Genomic DNA, 26,653 nt, shown 5'->3' on the forward strand with positions numbered 1-26,653 from the left:
TGTGTACACGTGGGTATATGTTCATGTTGACTCACTTGTGTGTATGCCTTATATGTGGAGGCTAGAAGTCAACCTCTGGTGTCATTCCTCAGGAGGTTTCCACCTGTGTTTCTCATTGACTTGAAACTTGACAAACAAGCTGTACTGGCTGGCCAGTGTGCCCCCAGATGTCTACCTGTCTCCATTCCTCAGTGCTGGGATTAAAAGCATGTATGTCCTGGCCTAGTCTTTTAAACCAGGTTCTGGAGGTTGAACTCTGATCTTTGTGTTTATACAGCAAACACTTTACCCACTGAGCTATCTCCCAGCCCTGACCCAAATGGGATTTTGAGTGAATAGTTAATGTATAAAATGGATCTCAGGAATTGCTGACAACTGGATCCATCCAACAAGCATTGTGGCTGACCACTTGCCTTTGCTTGAAAGAGTCCATTAGAACCAAAGACACAATGGAGAGACAAAAATAGTCCCTGGCATTCCATACAGCAATTAGAAAAGAACTTGAGGAGAAAAAAAAATCAGAACCCATGATTGGGCAATTGGCAGGAACAGTAACAACTTATAAACATGGCTTTCCTAAAAAGCAACAAGCTTGCAATCATAAGCTCCTTTACTAGAGAGGGAAACAGGTTCAGGAAAAGCCCATCCCCTGCCCAAAGCCAGTGGCAGAACTGGCAGTCTCATACATTTCCAATATCATCCCTTGTTTTACATCTCTCATTGCTGTGAAAAAAAATCACCTCACAATTTAAAGGAAGAAATAAGTACTTTGCTCATAGACTCAAAGGTTCAGCCCACTGCCACTGGCTCCTTTGTTTCCCTGCTCATGGTGAGTTAGAACAGCAAAAGCAGCAGGAAGGAAGAGATTGTTCACCTTGTGGTGAACAGCAAATGGAGGGGATCACAACTGGAAGGGGCCAGGACAAGATACAGCCCCAGTAGCATGCTTCCAAAGACCCGAGTCCCCCTACTGGGCTCTATCTTTTCGAGCAGTCATCTCCCATTAGCCTACTTTTAGCTCATCAATGGATCAATGAGCATCTAGGTATCTCTGCAGACACCTTCTCCTCTACACTCAGAGCTGTGCTTTACCAAGGCCTTAGGCATCTTCTCAATCCAGCCATCCTGACAATAAAGACAAGCCAACGTCATTCTCCCTCACCAGCATCCTCATCCACATGTAGCCTTCAGGTACACACAGCCATTGCAATTCCCCATTGTCTCTGCATCCTGGATTTCAGCTTCCTCCTTGAAAAGACAGCATTTTGTGATGGTTAGTGTTAACTGCAGAGTCGAAAGGATTTAGAATTCTGTAGGAAATAAATCTCTATACACACCAATGAGGGGTTATCCTCATTGTTAGCCTCTGAGAATGTCCTCAAGAGATATCTTGATGGGGTTAATTGATGAGGGGCATTCTATCTTAATTATGGGTTGGACCATTGCCTGGATAGGAATTCTGGACTGAACAAAGTGGAGAGAGTGAGAATTCTGGACTGAACAAAGTGGAGAGAGTGGCTCTCTGCTTCCTGATTATGGATTCCATATGACTAGTTGCTGTGGGTTTCTGATACCTTGACCTCCCAGCTTTAATGGGTTGTAAATTTGAACTGTGAGTTGAAGTAAACCCTTCTTCCCTAGCTGCTTTTGACATAGCATTGTATCACAGCAACAGAAAAGAAACTAGGACACAGCTGAAGCACGTGTGAGGCTCTTTCAGCTCTAAGAGAGGTCGTGTGGGCCATAGGCAGATTCAGCATGACTTTTCACAATATCTGGTTCCCAACTGGACACTGTTAGAACAAGAAACGAGCCCTGCCATCCTTGTCCAACATTAGGGCGGGCAACACCCCCTGGATGTAGTATCTAGAGCCAGAAAATGCTTCTATCCCAGGATCAGGTACACTTTCACTGTGAGACTTCAAAGTCAGAATACTACCCAGCAAAGAAGTTTTTGGTTTTGTGTAGATGCCTTGAATGATGTCCTATCTTTTCCTTGTTGGTACACTACCTAGAAGATACCATGTGCTTCCCCATAGCTCCTCTACTGAGCACCTTAGCCACAGCATATGTTGAATACATACAATTCAAATCTCAGAGTCCACTCAATGTTTATATAGAGATTCTTCTTCTTGCACAGTGGGGGAGTGTTGTGCTTCTAGGATGTTCAGTAAAGGGAATGACAGCTGCAGACAATTATCTCTGGAAGGACAGTGTAAATATCTGAGTGGTCTCCTTGTGGGTCAGTATTCACATGCCATAGGGATCACAGCTCAAGATAAGAATAAAGTTCCAGGTCTTCCTAAGTATTCTGAATGTGAATCAGCAAAAAAAACTTTCCAAAGCAATTGAGCAAAAAAGTTGGATAAAAGCAATACAAAAACAGCTTCCAAAAAACAAACAAACAAACAAAACCCAGAAATTTCTAGGTGAGACGCTAATTCCCTCAGGTCTATGTAGACAGTAGACTCATATGGCATTTTTGAGAAATCAAACTGAATTCTGCAAGACTTTTCCACTATCAGGCTGACCTCAGAGTGGTAAAATGGCTGCCCTAGCTCCAAGCCTCATATCTCATTGATCACAGCCATGTCCTGTTTCTTAAAGGACTTCAGACAACCAAAAACTACTACAGTTAGGAGTGTGGTTTTGTGGTAAAGTGTTTTACCTACTATGAATGAAGCCCTGTGTCAATTCCTAGACCCCACATGGTAGAGCACCACTGCTTGTAACAAACTGTAGCTCCAGGCAGATTTGTTGCCTCTGCCTCCATGGGTACCTACACTCACACAGACATACCCCCACACAGACATAGATATCTACACATAATTTAAAATAAACCTCCTTTAATAATTAAAGAAAGGAAACACTATAAACACTGAAACTGCATTCTCAGAAATGTAAAGGGCTTTTTGCTAAAGAGAGGTAACAGTGGTTGACTATAACAAACACATGACTAGTTAGACCCCTCTAATCTTGGTCAGCTTACCTGAGTCTTTATTGTGTTTTTAACAGCCATGGTCACATAGCTAAATTCTCACTTTCTCTTCAACATGAGATATGCTCAGAGTTTATCTACATTCACATCCTGCTGCTCAGGGGACAACTTCTTTGGCTTTGGCTTTTTTTTTCCCTAAAGATCTATGTTATTTTTGTTTTATGTGATGGGTGTTTTTTCCTGCATGTATTTCTGTGCACCATGTGTATGCAGTACTCGTAGAAACCAAAAGAAGGTGTTAGATCTCTTAGAAATGGCATTACAGACAGTTATGAGTGGCCATGTGGGCGCCAGCAATCAAACCTGTGTACTCTAGAAGAACAGCTAATTCTCTTAACTGCTTGTGCTGTCTCTCCAACACCCAGCTTTGGATTCTATACATATATGTGTGTGTGTGTGTGTGTGTGTGTGTGTGTGTGTGTGTGTGTGTGTAATTATGTATGTATGTATGTATGTATTAACTTGAAATTAGGTTCGTTTGTGAGCGAGGGTGCTTGCTCCAATGTTCAGGCGGAAGTCAGAGGACAACTTGCAGAGCCTGTTCTCTCCTTGCAGCATGTAAGACCCAGGCATCAAGTCAGGTCATCAGGTTTAATAGCAGGTGCCTTTCCTCCTGAGCCATTTTACCATCTCGGGTTTTTAATATAATCTTTCCTACATGTCCCCAATAATCATGAAGGATCTGTGAGATTAGTGGCTCATTTACAAATAAAAGCCACATCCTAACACCTGGCTAATGAAAACATGCAAAGGAGGGCATCCATGAGAGTGAAGCAGAAAACACTGCTTCATTTTATATCTGACAACTAATTAAAATGAGAAGAGAAGGAGCTGCCCAACATGTAATTATAGAAAATGGGTGATGAGGTAATGAGCAGAAGCTAAATTAGACCTGACAGTCAAACCACAGGGACTGCTTGCGGCTGGAGAGAAGGGGCAAGGGAGATGAAAAAGCTTACCTGGCACTCTGAACTCTAACAAGCTTTTCCAGACTTGGCTTCCCTTTCCTTCTTGGTCTCTGACCTTACCTCCCATACATATTTACACTGTAGGCTCTACCATGATGTTCCTTCGGCCTTTACTCAGAAGAAACTACAAGTGCCACCTGTATCTTGTCTCGAGTTCCCCGAGGCTACAGGCTGAGTAAGCCGAGGGCATCCTTTAAGGTGGCATTGCTAGTCCTTCCATGTGCACATGGACTGAATGACCAACAAACAGATTCTATGCTGGGAAAATGAAAGGAAAGGCCACAGTGGCAGGTCCTTGCACAGTCTATATTGAAGGCGCCTGGTTCTCAGGCTATAGTGCCCCCACAGGTTGCCCCTGCGTATTGAAATACCATGTGCTGAAAAACTGTAATGTTTTCAGTATGACTTATTTGCTGTTTGATCACCTATTCAGAGCACATACTTAGAACAGGAGGTTCTCAGGGCCTGCTCATTTATGGAATACACAAATGTGTGATCAGTGCCCAGAGAACTATGAGGCTATGGGAATATAAGAATATATTCAAAGCCTCCCTATGCAAGAGTGGGAGAAGCCACCGAAGACTCTAGAGGAAGAAGACTGACAGGCAAGAAGAATAAGAAGCATCCAGGAAGAAGAAAGTGAGGAAAAGATTATGCTGGCATGGAACAAAGTAGAGGTACAAGATGCAGAAATGGAACACAAGAGGCAGTGGTCCTCTCTGTCTCTTGACAGCTATGGAAGTAGCAAGTGCTACTGAGAACTGTCAGATTCTGTGTGATAGATAAGAACCTGTCAATATGATAAAGACATGACATTTTGGAGTGGAGGCATCTGTCTGTGTATGACAGGGACCCACTGAGCAGGCTGACCTGGAACTCACAACCCCCTGCCCAGCTTTCTGGGCAGAGACACAGGCTGTACCACCATGTCCCAGCCCTGCCTCTTTTCTAAGCTGGATTGATGTTTCCCAGACCACAAAGTCTCTGGATCAAAGGCTTCTTCTATATCCTGCCCCAACCCTCTAAACAACATGGACCCTGCCTAGATACTGGAAATATTTGAGTATGTGTCTTCTTTCCCACTTAGGACTTCAGAAAATGGAGGCCATAATTAACTCTTGCCCTCTTTATTTCCCTATCTGGCAAGGTTCGAAGGGAATTGAGAGGGTTTAGTAAATATTTCCTAAAGGAAGTGATAAATTTCAATAAGAGAAGCCTAGAGATAGAACTAGCATGGGGGAGAAAAGATGAGAAACCACCTTGGAGTACAGAATTCTCAGAAGCCACACCAGGAAGCTTGCTGGTCTTGTTCTGTGATCAGCAGTTGAGATGATGTAATTTCCTTAGACACTTCAGTCAGATGCATTTTCAAAACCTAATTCTAACCATGGTAGAGAAACCACAGACAGCAAGGTGGAGAGAGCAGGAGAAACAAGCGCGGAGATGAGCTTGTTGAGCCAAATGGTCTCTTTTCTGTAGAAAACTCAAATGTAGTAACATATGAACTACCCTCTGTGAGCCCAGCTCACTGTGTTGTGAGCATGCATAGACATGTGTGCAAAGTATGTGTTGGGTGTGAGGTAAATCAGGCCTGACAAAATGAGTGATAATGGGGAGAAGAACTGAGAAAGGAGGTCTGTTTTAATTTAAAATATTTTTGATAATTTCATGAATCAGTACTGCATCTACATCATTTCCACCCCTCTTTCGGCCCCTTCCCCTCCTTCCATATCCTTTCCACTCCCTCTCCAATTTATGACTTTTTTCTTCTTTATCATTGTTATGTTGTGTATGTATATATGTATAACCTGCTGAGTTCATTTATCTTGTGTTTATGTTTAGGCTTGAGTACTTGGGAATTTTTTAAACATAGTTTTATTGATTCTTGGGGAATTTCACATCATGTCCCAATCCCACTAACTTCCCATTCCCTCCAGAACCACCCTTCACACTTGCAGCATTCCCCAACTCCAAAAAAAGAAAATTTTTAAAATAAAAATATTAATTAAAAAATATTTCTTTCCTCCATTTTTACCACCTCTCCATCATCTTCTCGTTTGTCTTAGTGGCACTGGGAGTTGCTGTGTATCAGGCAGTATGCCCTTTTGTCTCTACTTGCAAATGTTCATTGTATAAGGTGGTGTTGGTCAGGTTCAAGACCTCTGGCTTCTGGTACAACATCAATTCTGAACCTGCACCAAAACCCCTCTCAGGTATCCTGCTGTTGCCCTGAGTCACGAGGATCCTGCAGCTCTGGTTCTATAGGACCAGTCCTTTCACATTTTCCAGCGGGTCATTGATGGGGTAGATGTTGGGGTGGGCCAACTCAAAGCACTGGATGTGGGCCTGGGTGGTAGCTGAGTTGGGCAGTTCAGGCCTCTGTTGGGACTGCTACCCCTCCACACACACACACGCGCGCAGGTGATGAGCAGAGCCATCTCTCTCTCCTGCACCCATGCCAATGGGGCCAGCTCACCTGCACCTATGAGGGGAAGAGCCAGCTCTCCCAGGGCTAGAGTCATCAGAGAAAGCTCTCCTGTATGGTACAGGGTCAGCTCTCCTGCTGTAGCAGCCAGAAAGGGGCAGGGCCAGATCTCCCAGGGCCAGTGGAAGGCAAAGCCAGCTCTGCACCAGCCTCAAATTTCAACAAGCGTGGTTCACTTCACCCTTGGTGGTAACATGGGCCACAGACATCAACACAGACCTCAGCTTCAGCAGAACCATAAACACAGACATGGCCTTTGGCAGCAGCCCAATCTGTATGGCCCTGGTGGCAGCATAGCTCTTGGACACTAACATAGTCTCAGTCCCCAGGCAACTTTGTACTCCTTGGTGGCAACGTGGGCCATGGGCATCAACATAAACCCCAGATGCAGCAGAACCACAGACCCAGACATGGTCCTCAGCTGCATACCAGGCCTGGATGTCATCATGCCCCCAGATGACAATGCAGACCACCAACATCAGCCTCTTCCTCTCCACTTTCTCTTCTTCGGTTCTGTTTCTCCACAGCACAGGAACCTGACTGCTTCTCATCCTCTCCCATTTTTCTTACTGTAATGGTACCCACTTGGCTCATGCCTCAAGGAGTCTTCTACTACTTCTATTCCCACACAGAGGAAGGCCAGGCAGACCTATACTTGGGATGTTTTTAAAAGCATATAAAAAGTAGTAAATTGCAAAGTTCCAGAGACTGAATGAAATACACACTAGTTTTTTGCTACCTTTATTGAGAAGGAGGGCAAAGATAAATTTAAAAGTAGTCAAATTAAACTAAATATGAAGAAATAGGAAGTGTGAAAATGACTATAAAATTTATCATGGGTGGTTGAAACGGCTCATGTGAATAAAAAAGCAATTGCCATACAAGCCTGAAAACCTGAGTTTGGTCCCTGAGACTCACATAATGGAAAGAGACTAACTTCCCCCCACCCCAAAAAAAAATGTCCTCTGACTTCTACACACATGCCTTGGTAATTACACATATGTGCATACACACACACACACACACACACACACACACACACACACACACACGTGCGTACAGCAATAAAAAAATTAATTCATCATGGAATAAATGAAAAAGCATTGAAACATTCAAGGTACCAAGATGATAGGAACAGTAGTGCATTGGTGGATAACGATAACTGATGGAGTGGTATCTCTGAAGATGGCATCAAAGCATAGGATTCCAAGAAAGCAGGAAATATGAGTCTTAGAGAGGAATGTCCCTAAAGGAAGCAGAAGATGGTACTGCCTTGCTGTATGTTCATTTTGTATGCATGAAGTACATTCTAAGAAAAGAATCTGAGGGCAATAAGTTTTCTTAGAGATGGTTCTTATCATCACCATTTTCATAAGTAGAGACATGGATCACAGAGGGAAGCCAGCCACTGGACAAGCCAGTGTGTAGCTGGATCAGATAGCCCCTCAGGATGAAAGAAATGGTGCTGATATGCACCCATAGATGAGGAGACAAGCCATTGTTGACCATCAAAGTTGTGGGCAGTTGGAAGCTCACGAAAAATCAGACAGAGCAGCAATCATATCCGCTCAAGGAAGACGCTAGGTTCTGTGGTAGGAAATAGAAAGCATTTACAGTTTGTCGGCTTTATTCTTTTTCTTTGTACAGCTAGGGTTCTGGTTATCTGGGAGGTTGAAAGAAGAGGTGTGATGAGGCCAGAGGTTTAAGAACAACTTCTGGAGAGGAAGGACTAGCAATGGGTCTATCACTACAACTTGAGACTTTTGTCCGGTACTTATGCAGCATCTTTGTTATAGATGATAAACAGCCTGACAGTTGGCTTTATCCACAATTGTACTTTGCCAAGAAGGTGCCAAGATTGTACCCTGGAGCCATGAATCTGGGGACATGACAAGAGAAACAATCCCACTAGTGGTCCTTGTGATCTTGTCCCAGAAAACGAGAGAGTGCTGATGCTCTTTTTATCCCATCTCTCCCCCACCCCCCGCTCTGCTATTTTTACTGTAGTCATTACTTACTTCCACTGGGACGTTTTCACTAGTAAAATGAAGGTCAAAGAACCAAAGAGGGAATACTAAAGGAATAGTCTTCTCTTGGTTATTATCTACAGCTGTGAAGAGACACCATGACCAAGACAATTTAGAGAAGAAAACATAATTGAAGACTTGCTTACAGTTTCAGTTGCCCATTATCATGACAGGGCCCATGGTGGCAGGAAGGCATGCATAGAGAAGTAGCTGAGCTACATTCTGATATACAGGCAGCAGGGAGAGAGAAAAATTGTGCCTGGCATGGGCTTTTGAAGCTGCAAAGCCAACTCCCAGTGATGCACTGCCTCCAACAAGGCCACACACCTCCCTCAACTAATCCTTCCCAAAACACTCCTACTGACTATGATCCAAGCATTCAAACAGATGAGCTTATAGGGTCATTCTCATTCTAACCATCACATTCTACAGCTATTTAGTCAAGCTAAAGGCCCTACAAGACATTACAACCTCTAGCTTGGGTTCAGAGCCACCTTCAGCCTTCTCTGCTACATGATTATTCACTGTTTTGTTTTGTTTTTCTTACTCTTTAGTTTCTTTCATGAATGGATTGAGTAGAATCCCATAATGTCCCAATATCACTTAGAACAGTTGTTAGCTCTGGCTACCATTCCATCCACATGGAAAGCTTCATTGATAGATGGATAGATAGATAGATAGATAGATAGATAGATAGACAGACAGACAGATAGATTTCAATATAGCCTAACATTTGGAAGAAGTATGAGTCTGCATTAATAAGATTTTTTGTCACGGAAACCAAAAGACTGGCAAAAATAACTTGAGGAAGGATGCATTTGGGCTCACAGTTCAGAGGCATCATCCATGGTGGTGGGTAGGGAGAGTCAAAGCAGAGCAAATCATGCCATGGTGACCAGAAAGCAAAGGAAAGGCAAACATTGGAAGTTAGAGACAGATACAGGCCTCAAAAATATGCCCACAGACCTTCCTTCACCCAGGAGAATCTACTTTCACCACCATTTGATAAAGCCATCACATTATGAAGCCAGCAAAGGACCAGTGGTAGAGTCCCCACAGTTTAAGCATCTCCAGAAACTCCATCATGGACACACCCTGAAAACTCCTTCACTAATCTCCTCACTGTTCCTTAATCTAATCAAGAAGATAATCAAAGTTAACATCAGACTCTATGTATTGTTCCACTTTGTTCTTGATATTGACGTTTAATTTCTGCATATAATTACTGAAAAAAGAAAGTTTCTATTATTTTTATAGAACTAGAAGAGTCTGCATTAAAAAAAGTGTGATGCAGAAATACACCCTTTGACTTGGGTATAGTTATAAATTTTCTATTAGGAAAAATTATAGATACATTTTTTTAAAACTGAAATTACTAACCACTTATACCTTCAATTCGCTAATGAAGTAAGCTGATGATTATATGTAAATTAATGAATCTATAGGCAGACATAGGAACTGAATTAATTTCAGTGCAATATGGCTGAGAATGAGAATTATTTAAGGTTTTTGTTAAACTGTCCCATATATATTTTCTGTTCTAATTCTTTTATAGTTCAAGAATTTCTTAGTCAGAAATCACATTTGTACTCCTGCTTCAATAAGAATGTCACACTATTCCTATTTCTTGAGCACATAATTTGCCTTTTAATAACATTTTATATCCTAAGCATCTGATCGTTCACAACCCAGGAAGAAGACCTTGAAAGTAATGTTCCAAAACATTTTTTCATCTTTTTCACAATGATTATCTACTTGTTTTCACCTAGACACTTTCCTTGCTTTTCAGGAAATTAAAAATGTATTCTTAACAGATTCTAACAACCACATGAATACACACTGTGTTTTCTACATTCAGAAATACCAAAGTTTTCAAAATCATTGCTATTTGAGGTGGAACACCTCTCTAAACTATCAGTGAAGAAAAATATTCAACAAAAACACACACACATAAAAGAAATGATGCAGGAATTTGCACTACCTTTCAAATCTTGGTAAGAGTATTTTCCCAGAACTCTTGCCCATAATAACTTGCTGTAGAAAGATATGACAGATTCAAAAAGAAACAAAAATATATGTTTTAGCACAGACTATATTCCAGGAATGTGCAAAAATCTCATAGGGAAAAGCATTGTCTACCTTAACAGTAGGTCAATTTTTGAATGAACATATTAAAAATATTAAGAATTTGAAATTGCATGTATTTCTTGTATCCTACAATAAGTGTCTGCTTTTAATCTAACACTGTTTAATTTGTCTACATTAACCAAGAATGTTACAAGAAGTTTCCCACCAGCCTGGTCCCACAGCCGCATCAGCACCAAAATAACACATAGAGATGCTTTATTAGACATAACGCTGTAGGCCTGTTACTAGACTTTCTTATTGGCTAGCTCTGTCTTAAATATTAGCCCATAATCACTAACATACATATTTCTACATGGTCTTGTCTTACTGAGAATGTCAGACTCACATGCTCTCTTCCCGAGATCACATAGCAACTCCCCTCTGTTTCCAAGAATCCTCCACCTCTCCTAGTCCCATCTATCTTGCTTTCCTATTGGCCAACAGTGCTTTATTCATTAACCAATATGAGAAACATATTTACAGAATGACATCTCCATCATCTCTTTTCTGCCTAAAATAAGAAGTGTTTTAACTTTAACATAGTAAAATATTTAACAAATAGTTATCAAATAAGAACTATAGCTAACAATATTTAGTTCATTAACATTTAGCAAGATTTAAAGACAATATTTCATCATCTATCCTATCTTTGTGAGTCTAAAATCTTATATGTAACTTACCTTTAATCCTAACTAAGGAAAACTATAACCTTAACTATCTGTCTTCAACTACTTAAAAGACCACAGAAGGATAATATATAAACACTAAAATTGACAAAGACAACTCACTGACTGGTCAGTCACCTGAAGTTCTTCTGTAATGTTCCATCTTCAGCCTATAGGCCATAGGGTGTCTGGCAGACTCCTCAATAAAGCGGGAAACTTTCAACTGTCCACCTATATTGGCAGTTTGTCAGTCACTTTTCTCTGTGTTCTGAAGAATGTCTGGCAGACTCTTCCATGAAGCAGAAACTGTGTAGCACCATCCATCTTGTTTCAGCAGTTACTCTCCTGTGGGTCCTGAATGTCCAGTTTATACCACATAAAGTCAAACAGTCCAGACAAGAGCAGTTTCTTGCCCAAATGGCTAGTTGTGCCAATTTGGAAGCAAACTCCATAACGAGTTTCTTTGATGTCCATCTTCCTTTCTGACTCAGGTGGTATTGCCAGGAGCAATTGTGCCTCACTGTTAAGATAAACCCTAAACTATTTTAAATGCCACTATCTGTAGGTCTTTGAAAGGTGTGAAGAATGCCTATCCAATTGAAATATATATATTATATATACATATATTATATATTATATATAATAAATATAATATAAATATATATGACATATATATGTCAAACTTAACTATAACTTTTAACTATAATAGGTAACTATCTTATTTTGTATTTATTTATACATTACATTTTTAAATGAGCTATACAAACACAATAACTAAACAAGAGGAGAAATATACATATCACAAAATTCAAGCTGATCCTACATTCCAAACAGCTGGACAAAACAGCCCTACAGACTACAGCTAGGATATCTGAATCTTCTTCGAATCCCCCAAGACAGCACCCCTTACCAGCAGGAAGTAGTTTGGAAAGAACGACGCCCAAATTCTCAAATATTGTGTATAAATGTTTGTTTTCATTTAATTGGACTTTGTTATATAAAATTAAATAAAAAAATTCATACCATAATCCCTTTTATACCTTTAAAAAATAAAAGATTGGTTGTGACCATTAACCATTTATAATGAACCCCATTTAAATGAAAATAAACATTTATAGACAATATTTGGGAATTTGGGCATCATTCTTTCCAAATTGCTTCCTGCTGGTTGGGGATGCACGAATACCATGGAAATCCTAAGAAGTTGCAGAAATCCTGGCTGTAGTCTACAAGGCTTCCTTGTCCCAGCTGTTTTGAACGTTGAGTCACCCAGGACACTGCTTCAGGGGTCTTGCTTGATCAAACTATGTTAGTCTGGAAGGAATCCACAGCTTTTTATTTTCTGTAGAAATCAAAATAGAAACTCTTCTCCCCAGTAACCTGTCCTTAGCCATAAATTTTGTAGTCAAGCCATTTTTAAAATATATAAATTGGATTAATTCATCATCATTAATAATCAAATGTATTTTAGCAGTTGTTCTTTCCTTAGCAATTGAGCAATTCAAAGACAACACAATAGCATACACTATGGGACTCTTTGTGTATTTCCTATCTTTAGGTGTCTTTTTTATTACTCTATTTTATATTTATTTGTTTCATTTTTTGAGACAGGGTTTTTCTGTGAACTTTTGTCTGTCCTGAAATTTACTCTGTACACCAGGTTTGCTTTGAAATCAAAGAGATTTTCTTGCCTTTGCCTCTCAAGTGCTGGAATTAAAGGCATGTGCCACCACACTCAGCTACTCTATTTTTTTTTAACCACTCTATCCTATCCTGGGTTTTGTTTTGTTTTTGTTTTTTTCTCTCCCAAGTCTACACATATTTTAAACACACTGTAACCTTTAGAGGTTGTTCTTTATCTTAATATGTCTTTACTGTAAATCTTTCTTTTTCTGGCCACAAGTCTTTTATTTGCTAAACAACAACATTGCTTTCCAATATGTCAGAGGTACATTTACTACCAGCAATGTGAGAGCTGTACTCATGCCTTGGTCTATGCTGCCATCAAGACGCATGCTGCCACTTCCAGTTGCTTGCACACACCATTGAATTGTTATCAGAGCCTCTTAAAAGAGCCTTGCAATTTTTTGCTGCTTATGCCTAGTCAGGAAGACCCTCTTAAAGGAGCTGTGCCAGTCTTTGCTTATCTCTAGCAAAACAGAGCCCATCCAAGAAAAATGCTGCTACCAAGAATCCTTGTTTGTCTCTGTTCTTTTGTTTTTTAAATCTTTTCTTTAAGCTTTTGTCAACTTTTAAGTGGAAATTCTTAGTTACCCATGTTGCAGGTACCATTTTGTTATGAGCATGAGCATTTTCTCTGCCAGCCTTGTCCCACAGCCGCATCAGCCCCAAAATACCACACAGAGACTCTGTTAGTGATAAAGCTATTGGCCAATGGCTAGAGCTTCATATTGGTTAGCTCTGTCTATCAGTCTAAGTGTTTCCACATGGTCTTATCTTACCAGAGAAAGGGTCTGGACATCTTCTCTCATGTCCTACATCTTGACTCCTCTTTACTACACCTCCCAGAATCCTCCTTGTTTCCTAGTCCCACCTGTCTTGCTTTCCTATAGGCCAACAGTGCTTTATTTATTAACCAATAAGGAAACATATATACAGAATGACATCTCCCATCACAAGAAACTTAGACTAAAATATGACAAACCACATTCATTGTTCCTTTTTCATGATCAGAAAGTAGGAAGAATCGTGATTTGTTGCAACCTTGTTTATGAATGGATTGTACAATAAAAAAAATATTTTCAAAGTAACTTTTTCAGTTTAGAAATTAATAGTATACCCTTCAGTAATGTAGACAAAAGAAATTAAAGAGTGCAGAGAAGAAAATTTTTAAGAATTTTAAGGTTTTTTTTTTTTTATTTTGAATTTTCCTAAGAGGCTCAAGGAACCAAATCTATTCAGAAATTATGTCTTCATAAAGAAATTTCAGGGGGTGAGGTCTGGCTTCAAATAGGTAATTATGGTTAATCTACCATCAAAGTTCAGAGTATAGGTTCTCATTTTTGGTGAAAGCTTGTAGTGCACCAAGATATCTGCCTGATGATTCTGAAATAGTTCTGGAACCCCTGGAGGAGAGTTGACCCTGCTTGTGATGTGCTTTATAATATTTTAACCACTTCTTAATATTGCATAGCTATACCCATCCTATTTTCAACATCACTCTCTTGTCTTTAAATTGCATTGATCAGAAAAATAGAGAAACAAAAAAAATTTTTTTCTTGTAAGGAGTAAGGTTTTTCTACCCGCTGCCTGGTCTTGTCCTGCTGCCGCGCCTGCCCCAAATAATACACAGAGACTCTGTATTTGATATAATGCTATTGGCCCGGTACTAGTTTCTTATTGGCTAGCTCTGTCTTAAGTACTAACCCATTTCTGCTGATCTATATATTTTCACATGGTCTTCTTTTACCGGGGAGCCGGCCAGCATTCTGCTTTCTCCAGACTCTCCATCTTGATTCCTCCTTACTATTACCTCTTTCCTCCTTGTCTCCTAGTCCCGCCTATATTGCTTTCCTATTGGCCAACAGTGCTTTATTCATTAACCAGTATGAGAAACATATACAGAATGACATCTCCCATCATTTTCTGGGCACACTTGCCCTGAAATAGCTCCTAAAACAACATGAAGCTAGGAATATCCCTTGGCAACTAAATACAAAAATCTTTAAATCAAAGAAAGAAAAAAAGGGAGGAAGAAAGTGAGAACAGGGAGGAACACAGAGAAAGAGAACAAAGGAAAGAGGGGGTCAAATATCTGAACCATATCTATAAAGGTCATAAAGAACCTGTGTCTGTCCCACCCATTTAACCCTTAGAACCTCAAATGTGCACACTGGTTCAAAAAGTTAGGGTTTAACCTCTCCTCACTTGTTTCTGTGTTATCTAGACAACATTGTCACCTAGGAGCTGTCTTCTGGTACAGGTTCCATTTCTGGACAATCTGCCCCAGGAGCTCTGCCACAGATACCACATCCTGTCATTAGCCAGCCTTCAACCAGGTCTTGAGTTTTGAAGTGTGTGCTGACTTAAGAGTTGGGTCCATTTTCTATGCGTGAGTTTGGGACATTGCTTATGGAACAACAAAATACAAAATCCTTAGGCAAACCTTGACTGCAGATAAAACTGAGAGAATGCATGAGCATGAAGGTGACCCAGAGGCATGAGGACAAATATGTGGCATTCTTCATCCACAAATGGACAATTTGAGAGAGGGGGTGTAAAGCGTAATGTAACAAAAGTTTCCACAGGAGCGACATTTGGTTGAGGGCAGAAGGTGGACAGGTCCCTAAAGCAGGGTGGTGCTATAAACAGCCAGATATACAAGTGACTAGAACAGAGCATAGGGTAGGTGGGGAGAACACGGCACATCACCAACCAAAATCGGCATGGTGCTATGGAGAGTGTAGCCTAGACAGCCTACCACTAAAGGAATATGGTATATAGACACTGCAGTGTTTTTCAAATGCTGCTAAGTTTTCCCATGGGGACTAGAACTGATACATAAGATGCAAACAGAAGAGTCCAAACCAGTGTTTCTCAACCTCCTAATGCTGCGACCCTTTAATACAGTTCCTCATGTTGTGGTGACCCCAACCATAAAATTATTTTTGACACTACTTAACTGTAACTTTGCTACTGTTAGTAATTGTAATATAAATATGTGTATGTTTTCTATTGGCCTAAGGCAAACCCTGTGAAACGGCCATTGGTTCCCCCCCAAAAGGGGGTTGAGACCCACAAGTTGAGAACCACTAGTTTGGGAAAGAACACAGTGAATCTGTATGACAGATGTGGAGAACTCCTTTCTCGTTTGACTGTAGTTTCCTATTTTACTGTATTCCAAGGGTAGAAAAGGATTGAAATGGTATTTAGTCCTTAAAAGTGCATGTGCATGTGTGTAAGCACACTTTCTTCAGCTGTAAATGGGAATACTACTTGAACCTCACTTACCTTGGAGGCACACTTTAGTTCCATGTGGCCTTCACTGCTTCCTTGTCTAGTTGTGTTGCTATTGCAAGCTCTTTTGAAAAGTACACGTGTAAAAGGATACTCCTTGCCCACCTCGAAGAGTCTGGGTGCTGTTATTGGTTCTTGAGAGGAAAGGTAATCAAACAATCAAACTTAAAAGAAAGGGCTGAGTTCCATCACTTTGTTAACTCTAGACAGATGCTCATTATCAACACACTAGATGCCAAAGAAAGATTAGGCTGCAGCTTGGATCCAAAAATAATGGCCAGACTCCATGTAAAACACTGACAGATGCAAGCCAGAACACAGAGGGATCCTTCATCTGCATTGTTTGCAGGAGACGTGGCTTGAGCTGTATTAGTCACTGTCATACAAGCCTGCAGCATCTCTGCTGTAACCACAGCAGGGCTTCTCAGTGTGACATGTCACATTCAGGTTTTTAGGGTGCTTGTAAAATACACAGGTAATCTGGCTGCTGGTCAGATAGAAATAATCAAAATCTCAGAGCAGAGCTTCTAGGAAATTCTAATGCTTAACACTCATGAAACTAAGATGGGAACTTAATGGTGGCTTTGAGGCAGAGACTGTTAACCATTTAGTATATTTTACCATTCTCCTAAAACTCCTGTGTTGATGCTATAATATTACTATTGTTATTATTACCATTATAATTAATTATTGTCACCAACAGTTATCTTCCTAGTGAGTGAGTGGAGGACTCAGAACTCCAGCCCTGGCTATACTGCATACTCAGAAAACAGGTGTCTCCATTCTCCATTCCCCTAAATTGATGGGAGGTGACAAGTTCAAGAAGTGAATTCCCCAACCTCACCTCAGTCACCTGTCTAGACATCCCGGAGCTGTCACTAGAGATTCTCCTTGGGGCTAGAATTTCTGAGTTCCTTTACTTTGTTTACCCTTTAATTTCTCTTAATGAGTGAACAGAGTTCTTTCCACACCTTCTTGTGATTAGAAAACACCTTAGCTCACCTAGGGATGATAGAGTATAAAATCATAGAACCAATGATCCCTGACTATACAGCTGTTGCCCCATCCCCTCCTGCAAGAAGGACTGTGACATCTCTTCCTCCAGTGACAGCTGATGCATCTGCCCACAGTGTCACCTGCTCTCCTTGCATTCAGAGGAAGGACTGTCATAGCACCCTTCTCTAGTAGAGGAAATGGTTGGTAAACCCAGAGATGGTGGAAAACATCTCAACTACCTAGAAACCAAAATAACTGATTAATTGTTAATGAGCATTATTCATTCTTTAATAAATCAAAGTAAATAAATAAATCAAAGTATAAATAAATCAAAATAAATCAAAGTATGCCTGATAGAAAAGTACCCCATTACTTTGAAGACTAATGATAGTCAAAAGGCAGTTCACTTCGACTTAACAAACATGGACCCATTACCTACCACTTTTATTCTGGAGCTTTGGAGAGTAGTGCATGTGTAAAGTGTCAGAGAGGTGATCCCCTTGAACAAAGTTAGACGAATGTAATAATGGCTAACTTCCAAAACAGGAAGCACTATTTTTTTAGTTATGGTGTATTATGTAGTTTTATTAGCTTGCCATCACTAAAGTGAAATATCTGACACAGGCTATTCATTCAGCTCCAAGCTTTGAAGGTGCCAAGTCCAGTATCAGTGAGAGTAGGGAGTGACGGGAGGCATAGAGCAGCAGCCTGTTCCCTGACCTGTATGAGGTCAGGAGGTGGTGGCACAGGACTGCATGTCTGAACAAGCAAGTGACTGTATCTCAAACAAGAACAAAAGTGATAGAAGGGCCAAACTTGCTCCTTTTTATAACAACTCCCTCATGACAGCTACCAAGGGGTTACCCTCAAAGACCTTCGACCTCCTACTAGGCTATACCACTCAAATTCCCACCACTTCCCAATAACACTAGGCCAAACTCCCAATGTAAGAAATATTGGTGGCACTCGAACCATATTCAAATTATAGAAATAACATAAACACATACGATGCACATGCTGTTATATGTTAATATTTTTAATCCAATATAAAAGGAAAATTATTTAACTTTCACTATTTCTCATCATAATTCATCCCAACTTTGACTTAACATCTTTTCTTCTTCTGTATGCAAATATCCTTCAGGCTGTCCAACTTTCACTATGATGTATACAACACAATGTTAACAATGTTAAGCTCTTAAAAGAGACATGGAAGAGTTGTTGTTTGTTTATTTGTTTGGTTTGGTTTGGGTTTTTTTTCTTTTTTCTTTTTCTTTTTTTTTTTTTTTTTTTTTTTTTTTAATAGAGCCACTCCTAAAACTAGTGCTATTCCAACATGGCTAGAATCGTTGTCAGTTTTTAAGTGTAAAATGCCCTTATCTTCCTCTGCGATGTACATACAGTTCTGGCTTTTGGAGTTTTACTCAGTACTATTAATAAATAATTAATAAAAGTGAGCTAAATGAAGCTAGTTTATTTGAAAACCTAGTCAACGTTGGTTAAGTTGAACTGAATTGTCTTTTAACTATCATTAGTCTTCAAAGTGCTGGGATAATTTCCTATTAAGCATAATTACATATAAAACTTGAAATCAGAGACATTTTGGCAATCTAATTTTTAACAATACAACCTTGGAGAAAGAATTTTAGGTTATAATTCTCATCTAAAAATGGATCATCATTCCTCAATAAGTGACTTCCCCAAGCTTTATGAGGTCTGAGATGAGCAAATAATAATCTAGGCAAATTTCACTTTTTGACTTAACATTGTCTTGACATTGTGATTCTTTAATTTATAATCCTATGATGGTACAACAGCAATATACAATTGGTAGAAACTATACTTTGATTTTTGTTATGGTGTTAGGGATTGAAACCTTGTACATGCTAGGCTAGTACTCCACCACCTCTATATTTTGCATTCCTGGGATAGAATTTGCATCAAATACTGTCACAATGCTGAGCAAGAGCAGATGGGGGAACCTCCGGCCAGCCAACCACCATGCAAGAAACAGCTGGTTCTATACATTACACTCCTTGTTAAACTAAGGTATTTGGTGAATAAAGTACGTGGCTCTTGGTATTTTCAACACATGCTAGATTTCCTAGTTCACAGCCCCTTGGTAAATTAAGGAGCATCCGTTCTTGTGAATGTCCCCTTAGAGAAGTATTCAAGCACAGATGATTTGTAAGATCAGGAAGCAGCTCAGACTCCAGGAAATCTTCCAGACTTCGTAGAGATGGGTCTATTCTCATTGATGACATGAACGATTAAACAAACAAATAAAAGAAGTGCTTTTGCAGCACAGCACAAATCATCTAGCAAAGTCACTAAGCATTGACCTGATTTTGCTTGAAGATATAGAAGAATAGCTAATTTGTGGGACTCATTACTGAATCCGTGGCTTGTCCCATTTTAGCTCTTTGCCCAAAGCCATTTTTTTAATGAATGGGGAAATTAAGGGACTCGGGTATAGTGATCCCACATAACAGTGCCATCATTGGTCTGTAACTTGACAGGGCCAGCAGCAACCCCACCCACCTGTGGCAACAGTGACTTCCACCAGATTATACTCAGTTTATAAAAGATCTGAGACTTTCCCCATCACACAAGACAGCCATGTCTCATGTTTTTCCTTTCATGGGCCCCCACCCAAAAGTTCTTTGACCCCTTCAAAGTTCCTCACTATACCAGAAATAGTCACCAATGCATGCGCTCATATCTGCTTTCTCATTTGCTGCAATAGAAAATGGCTCCAGTAATTTGACTTGTGCTAAGTATTCTCAGCTGTAAACCTCCCATGCAGAGCCAGTTCCACTAACATTCTCAGTTTCTTCTTGGGGCTCATTTCTGCCATGTTCAAAGGGACTCTTTTATAAAATGTCTGTGAAAAGGTTTGATACCCAGTCAAATATTTTCACTTAATACAGAGCTGCATTCCACAGCAATCTCACTTAATTCCCATTCAAACCTAGCATGGACCATTTCCTCATACCATAAGTTTTTCAGAGGGGATCTTTTCTGTGTGCAGGTCATGACTGCTTTTATTTTGGTTGCTTACAGTGGGATTTTTCTCTGTTAGAATTCTTTGTAATATTTTATAGGGGGAAAATGTCTATGCCTATTTTTTTTCTTAAAATAATCACTTCTGGTTTTTAAAATGTACAAGTTCACATTCCTCTTATATTTTGCTGTAAGGCAAATGGCAATAAACATATGGTACAAAGCAGTAACTGTTTTATTTCTATGTTAAGAATACATCAGGAATCAGGGTGGAGTGGCAGCTCACAGTCTTTCACAAAAGTGCCCTCCCCATCTCAGTTTGGGGTATACCTACCTAGAAAAGGAATTGCCCTTTTGTTGTTAATATTTGCTGAAAATCCAAAGATTTCAGAAAAATTTCCTAAGTACTTAAATGTCAGTAACTCATTCAAAATTTATTGAAATACCAAGTTGTTCAACTCCATTCTAGTGAAACAGAGTGAGCCTGCAAGCTGAGTGTCAGCTGTGGGCTGCCCATCTGCAACCTCCAGAGATAGAAAGCACACTCATAAGATGATTCATAAACTCCCTTTGTTTTAGTCTTTGAGAACAAGGAAAAAAGTATATCAACATATGTCTATGGATGGCACACTATCGTAGAGACAATCTAATTCATCAGTGTGATACATTGAAGTGGGCAGCCTTCTCAAAGCCAAGCATGTTGGTGGAAGCTTGGGTAGCTCACTTAGTGTTGGCTAATGTGAGATTTCTCAGCTCTAACATGGAAAATAAAGTTGCCCTCTGAGTCTGTAAAATGATTCAAGAAAAAGCTCTTAGTATACTATTGACATCTAGAAGGTGTGCCCTAGTGGTAGCTATGACTTACAGTAAAATGCTGTATATAAATTGTCAACAGCATTTCTTTCATGCCCTATAAATATTAACCATTTCCCTGTCCTAACTGCTTCTAATCTTGCCCAGGTCTCCTTCTTTGACTCATGTTTCACCCCGGGACCTGATGCCACACTCACGTCCTCTGCCTTCTTGTTTTTCCAACCTCTTGTCTGAAATTCCTGTCCCCTTCTTCTCCATTCCCTTTACTCCTGTAACATGCAATCACTGTGTCATGTTCTCTATGAAGTCCTCCATGAGTGCTTTCCACTCCAGCCTAGGCAGAGTACTTTGCTATACTGTCTTGTGTTTGCCTCAGTCAGAGCGTATTTATCAAAGTATCCTGCCAACTATGAGCTAAAGACAGGAACTGTGTCGTTTACCTCACTATCCTTGGTGTATGAAGCCAATGTCTCTGATCAACTTATAGCTCAAATAAAATTTAAAAAAAAAGAATGCATAAGGAAGCGATTAACAGAAGACACTTCTGGGACTCACAGCATGCACCTCCTCAGTGTCTGGCTTTGCACATGTTGCCAGTTATGCCTCCCTCCCTTTGCCTTCCTTGTCCTTTCCCTGGCTCCTGTCTCTACATTCGCCTCAAATCAACAGAAATTTCCCAGAGCAGGCCACCCAGAGAAGGTGCATTAAGCGTCACCACTCAGGTCTTTCTTGTAAACAGGGCCTGGCAGAATGTCTGAGAAAGTACTCTTGAAAGGTAACAAAAAATTAAAAACAAAGTCTTCAAAGAAGGCCAGAAGCTTAAGTAAAGGCCTAGCTCATGCTGGCTGCCACACTTTCTTGTGCTCACTGGCAGAATAGGCCTCTTAGCTGTGGAAGAGTAAAAATAGGTGTGCAGCCAAATTGAGCTCCATAGCACTGACTTCTTGTGTATCTGGTCCTATTGCAGAAGCAAAGTTTCATGTAGGGAGATGCTGCACGCCACAAGCATCCATGGTGGCTTTAAGAGGTACCCTTCCCCAAAGGGACAAAGACTATTTCTGTAGTATTAGGAAGGGGGGAAAACCTAGACCAGGGTGTGCATGTGCCCACATCTAGGCACATTTGTGAACTACCTGCTCTGATATAAAGGTCTCCCCTTATTATGTACAATATTAGAAAAATGGCTACAAATAATACACAAATATTTATTCTCTTCCAGGAACATGGGTGACATTTGGAGGTCAAATTTCAGATGAGGTAAGCCACTTTCAACTTCTACAATTCTGATGAAGAAATGTACAGTAGGGATATTCTTCCCTTCCCTACCACTTTTTTCTTGGGTTTTTACGTGTGTGTGTGTGTGTGTGTGTGTGTGTGTGTGTGTGTGTGTGTGTGTGTGTGTGTACTGCCAAGTCATCAGGTAAAAGCTAGCCTAGAATCAGATCTTGGGTGAGTTGACTCCAGCCAAGTGTAGTCTTAGGTGGCTGGCAGCAGAAGGCTTTCCAATGGCAGCATTCCCAGTAGCTATGGAAGTCCTTCCTTCCTTCCTACAGGAGGATGTGGGTGCACATCAAGAGGTCTTATGATTGGCATCAGGTAAAGAAGTATGGAGGTGTACAAAGGCACTTTCACTGGGAGTACAGCCAAGGACACAGGCACTGTTAGACACCAAATAAGCAGCAAGTTAGAAGGGAACTAAGTCCCAATCTAGGGTCTCCAGCCTGCAACCTGGTACTTCCTGATACACTGTGGAAGGAAAAAGACAAAGATGACCTTGTAAGCAGAGGGGTCAACTGTGAGCCAAAGCCCACAACCAAATGGCTCAATCTCATCTGTTCCCTTCAGGTAAAAATGTAAGCCTATAGCAATGAATTCACCTCCCTGGTTGCCCAGCTTTCTCTCAGACTTCCAGGTGCTCTCAGGTGTGGTACAAATGACCACACCATAATATGCTGTGTGCTATAATTATCAGTGCTACTCCCTGAAATTTCAAGAACATATTGGATAAGTATTTAGCATGGATATCAACAAACTTAGTAACTCCATAGTATGACTTTCAAATAAAACCCAAGATATATGGTACTTATAAGAGTAATAATTTCTTTAAAATGATTTTTAAGAGAGCTCTTTTAGCATCCAAACAGTTCTGAATTTGGGGATTTATTCCATGTTTTCTCATCTGTAATGTAGTTGAAGTAGCTTTAATAGCAGGTAACACTAAACCCTGCTCACATCTATTTAACCAAAAAAAGAACATTCATTTTGACCTTTAAGCTATAGGAAGAGAGTCACTCTTTCTGCCCTATTTAGCCCTTGGGGTCAACTTTCTCTTCAGGTAGTAAGAATGAAACAGCTACAAGAATGTTTAAGACTCAAAAAGAACAGGGTAAGAGTTCTGTTTCTAGAAATTTGGTGAAGAAGGGAAAGGTATTCCCAAAATTCTCTGCAAAATCTCATTAGTGTGAATATCTCACAAGATTTTTCTTGTCCATGTGGCTCACAGGCTATTAGGCCCTTGTTGAAGAAGTGAGACCAGCTTCCCCTAGGAGAAGGAGATCTTTCATAGAACCCCTTCAGTTAAGAACACTGAAATCTGTGAAACCCAAATGATTTGTCCAAGTGTATTTATAGAGACAAAGGACATTCACAGACTATATTCATTTTCTATAACAGTGACAAAAGACCGCAAGTAATCCACTTTTAGGGAACAAAAGTTTATTTTGCCTCAAAGTTTCAGGGTTTTCGATCCATATTCTTTTGGCTCTCCTGACTTTGATCTGTAGTGAGCCAGTATATCATGACTAGTGTGTAACAGAGGACAGTGCACACCGGGAAGAATAAAGGCAGGGTCTTAGTGACTTAACTTCCTACCAGTAGGCCCCACTTCTTGAAGATTCTGAAAATAATGCTACAGACTGGGAACCAAACACAAAGACTTTCATAAGACATTTCAGATCAAAAATTGTATCAAGGCCTAAAGCCAGTGTTCAGACCAATTCAATATTTTTCCCATTATTTCCAGGTCAGGTCTTCAGATTCTATGCTTGGGAAGTATTCCTGCTATCAATCACTCCAAGTGTCCATCCATTTCAAAACTTCTCTGTATATAAGATATAATTGTTATATTTCCCAATAATAATCCACCAATATGCTATATGACATACCATAATAGTTTTCACTGCAAGTACCATAATTTCAAAAACATTGAACAACCAGAAGAAAGAAACTATGTTCACTCTACTTTCAGCTCTGTTTAAGGATGATGTTTGAATCTGGGCATTGGTGGCTCACGCCTTTAATCCCAGCACTGGGGAAGCAGAGGCAGGCAGATCTCTGTGAGTTTGAGGCCAGCCTGGTTCCAGGACAGGCTCCAAAGCAATACAGAGAAACCCTGTCCCAAAAATCCAAAGGGGGGGAGGGTGGGGGAGTGAGAGAGAATGATGTTTTCATAGTAGCAAGTGAAAAGCAGTAATCAAAGAAAATAATGAAAAATCAACAGCAATCATTGACGTGGGAAGTGGAGATTTTTGAAACTTCTAGTACACTAAGAAGCAAAGTGAAGACAGACTCCTCCACTGCTGCTGCTCTTCACAAGGCTGCTTGACAGCCACACCTGGGGCTGATTGTTACAGATAACCATCTGCACTCCTGCCCCTGCCACACTTCCCACTTGCTCTGAGCAGCACCATGGAACACGGAACTCTGATCTGTTGCAGCCTGAGCACAGAGGAACTGTTCCCTAGTGAGTCAGGGGCTTGCCCCCTCCCTCCCCTGTGTTGACTCAGCAGCAGCTCTAAGATGATGCCTACTGTTCCACTGAACTGCTGGTGCCAGGAGCTTTACAGCAGTCATGATGTCTGGCCCGTGATTCATCAGCACCTTTGGCTAGGCCTGCAGGAATGTCACAAGCTTTTAGGTCAGGAGTCATCCAACTTCCAGAAGCTATTGGCTTGCAGAAAGGAGTTGATACAAATGACCCTCTTTGTCATCAAGATTACATGTCACTGAGGGTGTTATCAAACAAGGTTTTCCCATCAGGGGTGGGAAACACAGATCTGAATACCTCCTGTTTGGAGGACAACTAACAACTACCCACACACACATACAGAAGTGGGATTTCAGCCTGCTTTGCCTGAGAGTAGAAGATCACCTATGCTTGAGTCTACTTCCTTTTGCCACTCACTCTGGCTGAGAAAAAAATGAGACGCGGTATTGGGATCTCAGGGTGAAAGGTGGATAAAGGATTTAGCATTGCTTCCCAACTATTCCAGCATTTCTGACTGACATTTGCGTCCTCTTGCAGGTTGCTGAACGGTTGATGACAATTGCCTATGAAAGTGGAGTTAATCTCTTTGACACTGCTGAGGTCTATGCTGCTGGGAAGTAAGTCAGAACCAGTTTCTGTCCATTACCTGGCATCCCTGCGAGCAAGAGGGTGTGCCCAGACATTGCTGTGGCAATGGTGAGGAGGGGCTGCTTCTCTTGTGCCTGCTCTTTCTCAGCCCTCCCCATCACTAGAGTGTTGAATCCTGGGACCCTCTTGGTCTACCCAAACCATTCCTGTAAGAAAAATGGGCTGTAAGGGAGATGAACACAAGAAAAATGTGCCATAGGAATGGTGGTGGAGATGGATAGGTGTTACCTGATTACTTGACCTCCCGTCCCTGTGCTGATATTAATGAAAGTCTTGATTCCCACATAATGCCAAGATATCAACAACTTTTACAGAAGGGCATTTCAGAGCCTACTCTGGAGACAGCAGACTACAGAGAGACCTCGCTTCTGTTGAGAAGAGACTTCTAGAGACTTTCTTTGGACCTGGGTGTTGAGTTGGCACTCTAAACATGGCTTGCTAAATCAGAACACATAGCTGATGTTCTGTCAGGACAGACCACCAAGCATATGCCACACAACATAACTAGTATATTTCAGAATAGGTATGGATCCCTGGTCTCCTGGCCTGGCTTCCATCAGTAAAGGACATCCCTCCCTGCTGGTCTCTCAGGGAACAGTGGAGTATGGCCAGAGCAGGCCTACTGCCCCTCCCTCAGGAAAGTTACAGTTGAGCTGGGGCTTGCTCCGTCCAACTTAGGTGTTCAAAGAGCATCTTTCATACTTGCTTTCCTCTTTTTCAAGGACCTGTATATGCTTAAGAAAAATCAGGGGACTTAAGCTTCCACATCCCCATTGTTTATAATGAGTCCAGGAAAAGAATGTAGAAGTTGTAGGGCCTTGCTCCCTTCTACAAACCCTCTTGTCTGGAGGTTTCCTCTGTTGAATCACGTATAGTGCCAACAGGCCAAGACAGAAAAAGAGAACATATTGGGTCTGCTAGAGACTCAATTGTAACTCATACTGTGAGTGATAGCCATTTGAATCATTATTGATTGATGGTCACTGTGGAATTGAGATAGGATTACATGTAACAATGGCCAAATAAAAAGAAATGAAAACGAGTCCAATACCATCCAATGTCTGTTCATTTGGAGCATTCTCCATAGCTAGTCTGCATCCTGATTTCTTAAAGGTTGTACCCTCTAATAAAAACAACATGTGTTTCCATAAAATAATAGTTAGCAATGGCATCCATATCT

At 40.7% G+C, this 26,653-nt stretch overlaps 1 protein-coding gene across 3 annotated transcripts in view; it reads left to right on the forward strand.

Annotated features, from left to right (window-relative positions):
* Kcnab1 (potassium voltage-gated channel subfamily A regulatory beta subunit 1) overlaps nucleotides 1-26,653 on the forward strand; it is a 387,027-nt gene that overhangs the window by 292,500 nt on the left and 67,874 nt on the right. For all 3 annotated transcript variants that reach the window (XM_051198954.1, XM_051198956.1, XM_051198957.1), the window contains exons 3-4: nucleotides 22,279-22,316; nucleotides 25,363-25,442. In XM_051198954.1, the coding sequence (XP_051054911.1) occupies nucleotides 22,279-22,316; nucleotides 25,363-25,442 (118 nt within the window). The remainder of the gene's footprint in view (nucleotides 1-22,278; nucleotides 22,317-25,362; nucleotides 25,443-26,653) is intronic.

The sequence above is a fragment of the Phodopus roborovskii genome, unplaced genomic scaffold, assembly GCF_943737965.1.
Source record: "Phodopus roborovskii unplaced genomic scaffold, PHOROB, whole genome shotgun sequence".
NCBI classification, from domain to species: domain Eukaryota; kingdom Metazoa; phylum Chordata; class Mammalia; order Rodentia; family Cricetidae; genus Phodopus; species Phodopus roborovskii.